Below are 3,035 nucleotides of genomic sequence, written 5' to 3' on the forward strand. Positions count from 1 at the left end.
GTTGAATAAATTAAATAATGATATAAATAAATAAAAATATTAACTTTAAAAGAAATCAAACAAAAGCACTTGATTCACACATAAATTGTCTTTTAATGTATTTAGAAAGTAAATTCAAAGGAATACAAATGTAAATACACCATGCATTTTGAAGAAGAACATAGTATATATTTCAAAATATGAGTTCTACTTCAAAATAGATACATATTAATAGCATTTATTGTTTTAGAGGAGCACCACCACCTCCTCCAAATCCTCCACCACCACCAGCGTCACCTCCCTGACATCAGTTTATTCTATTTCAAACATCACCTCCAATACCTCCTCCTACTCCTCCCCCAACTCCTCCTCCTAGTCCTCCTCCTATTCCTCCTCCACCTCCTCCACCTCCTCCACCTCCTACGAAAGGTACTATTCCAGGACCAATTCCATATCCTCCAGGTACACCTCCTAACCAAGGTATACCTGGAATATTGCCAGGTCCTCCTCCTAACCAAGGTATACCTGGAAGACCACCATATCCAAGTCCAGGTATCCCAGTTAAAGGTATATAAGGAATGCCTCCGTATGCAGGTCCAGTGTTTCCACCTACAGAAGGTACAACAGGGACATCACCGGGTCCTTGACCTGGTACTCCTCCTACTGAAGGTACACCCGGAATATTGCCAGGTCCTCCCCCTATTGAAGGTACACCAGGAATGTTGCCAGGTCCTCCCCCTATTGAAGGTACACCCGGAATGGTGCCAGGTACTCCTCCTGTTGAAGGTACACCCGGAATGGTGCCAGGTAGTCCTCCTATTGAAGGTATACCCGGAATGATGCCAGGTAGACCTCCTATTAAAGGTATCCCCGGAATGGTCCCAGGCAGTCCTCCTATTGAAGGTATGCCCGGAATGTTGCTAGGTAGTCCTCCTATTGAAGGTATACCCGGAATACTGCCAGGTACTCCTCCTTGTAAAGGTATACCAGGAAGATCACCATTCTTTTGAGTAGAGAGTGGTTTCAAAGGACTATGTCCACCATTTGTTAGTGCATCACTCTCTGCTAATTTCCTACCTAATATGCGCCCAACTAAAAATATGCTTAAAACCAATATCAAGATGCCTTTCTTTGCCATATTTCTCTCTAAGGAATTGTTGCTGAACCTCATGCCATTTTATAGGTGGTAAAACATGAAATTATATAATTAATAACATCATATCTACTCCTAATCTAATTCTAGCTTTTAGTCTCATTTATTTATTGTTGAAAAAAGAAAAGCACATCAGTCAACACCTTGAATTATTATTCAATGAACTATTTAATTCACCTATTATTTGGTCAATTTTTGTAGAATATGAATTAAATTATCTAATTAATGAGTTCAAATGTACTAATCAACTAATTCTACCTTTTATATTTTTGTAAAAAAGTTTGAAACTGGTAGAAAAAATTGAAAGTAGGACAACATCAAATTAATAAATTTGAGTCAAATCAAGAAAGCAAATCAAACACGTGGCTTAGTTTGTTTAGTTTACAGTTGAAAAAAAATTGTTTTATTAAAAAAGAAGGAAATTTTGAGTTAAGTTATTTTAGAATATAAAAAGCTATACCTTTTTTTTTGGAGGAACTAAGATTAAAAGAGTACCATATGAAATGGATGGAAGTTATTTTTCGTATTTGCAATTTTTAAAAGGCACACAAAGCTATCAAAGGTTGTATATTTAATTGGATTTGAAGATACATTAGTCATTTCAGTTATGCCTCAAGATTATTTTAGAACAAAAATGATAACTTGTTTAAAGCTTGAGCCTAGAATACCATTTTATTTCGTTTTCTTTTTATTACTAATTTGTTTGATTAATTTGATATAATACTGAACAATTTACTAGCAGTACGAACAATGTATAATTATGTGATTAAACTAAATTAGAAATAAGGTCAACATTTTCTATGGGGTGGGGAGATGCAATTTCTAACGGATTTAGGCAAGACTAATGTATTAAATAATGAAGAATCATTCATAAAAAGAATGAAAGTCAAATCATAAGGACGTTACAAAAGTGGTTCAAGATTATTTATTATATATAATATTGGCATTGATATATTTGTATTATTAGAGATGACAAGTGCAAAGTTACCTTATGATTCAAAATTATTATTAATTTTCCTATGTCTGGTTGACTTAAATCTTTGAAAAATATTTTTCAAATCAACTGATTATCCTCAAATATAAGGAAAATGACTTTTCTTCCAAAATTAACAAAAACATTTTTCAATACTCTATTTCATCATTTAATTTTTTTTTCTTGTTCTATCCATACCCCGTACTCGATTCTTCTCATTTACAAGAAAAAACAAATTAAAAATTAAAATTTTCTTATTTTTTGAATTTTAAATATATTTTTATCCCTAGAGACTACACCCAAACCATCCCCCCAACCCTGGTCAATGTTTCAAATTTTTAAGAATTTTTTACTCACCCAACCCCTACCATCCCTATCCCCTATCCCTTACACACAGCCCAAAAAAATGACTTTGAAAATATTTCAAATTTAATTTTTTAAATTATTTTACGTCATTCCCTCGCCACCTAACCAGGCAATTCTCCTCCCCCCCACCCCATCAATTTTTTTAATACCCCCCTCCCCTAGCACCACCCTCCACATGCCCTCCCTATCATTTTTTTAAAAAAAAAAGTTTTTGAAAAATATTTCAAATTTAATTTTTGTTCATACCCCTACCTCTACCTCCTCCCCACCACACTTTTTTTTAAAACAATGAATGTTTTTGGGAAATATTTCAAATTTAAAGATTTGCATTTTTTACTCCACCCACCTCCCACCCCCACAAAACCCCACGCCAACTCCCACCTAGGCACCCTGTCAATTTTATTTTATTTTTTAAAAAAATTGTTTTTGAAAAATATTCAAAAAAAATTTTAAAAAATTCTTCTTTTGTGCCACCCCTACCCTCCACCCAGGCCATGCATGTCATTTTTTTTAATAAAAAAAATTGGAATTTTTTTCATTTTTACACCACATCCTCCCTACCCC

The 3,035-nt window shown here is 34.0% G+C and overlaps 1 protein-coding gene across 1 annotated transcript; it reads right to left on the reverse strand.

Moving 5' to 3' along the window:
* Positions 1-301: 301 nt before the first annotated feature.
* Positions 302-1,117, reverse strand: LOC107019401 (glycine-rich cell wall structural protein). Its single transcript, XM_015219912.1, has one exon. It carries the CDS (start codon positions 1,115-1,117, stop codon positions 302-304), a length of 816 nt encoding a protein of 271 aa, XP_015075398.1.
* Positions 1,118-3,035: the final 1,918 nt, after the last annotated feature.

The sequence above is a fragment of the Solanum pennellii genome, chromosome 5 (assembly GCF_001406875.1).
Source record: "Solanum pennellii chromosome 5, SPENNV200".
In the NCBI taxonomy this organism is placed as follows: Eukaryota; Viridiplantae; Streptophyta; class Magnoliopsida; order Solanales; family Solanaceae; genus Solanum; species Solanum pennellii.

Coding starts and splice junctions, on each gene's coding strand:
- LOC107019401 (XM_015219912.1), bottom strand. CDS start 1,117: ATGGCAAAGAAAGGCATCTTGATATTGGTTTTAAGCATATTTTTAGTT.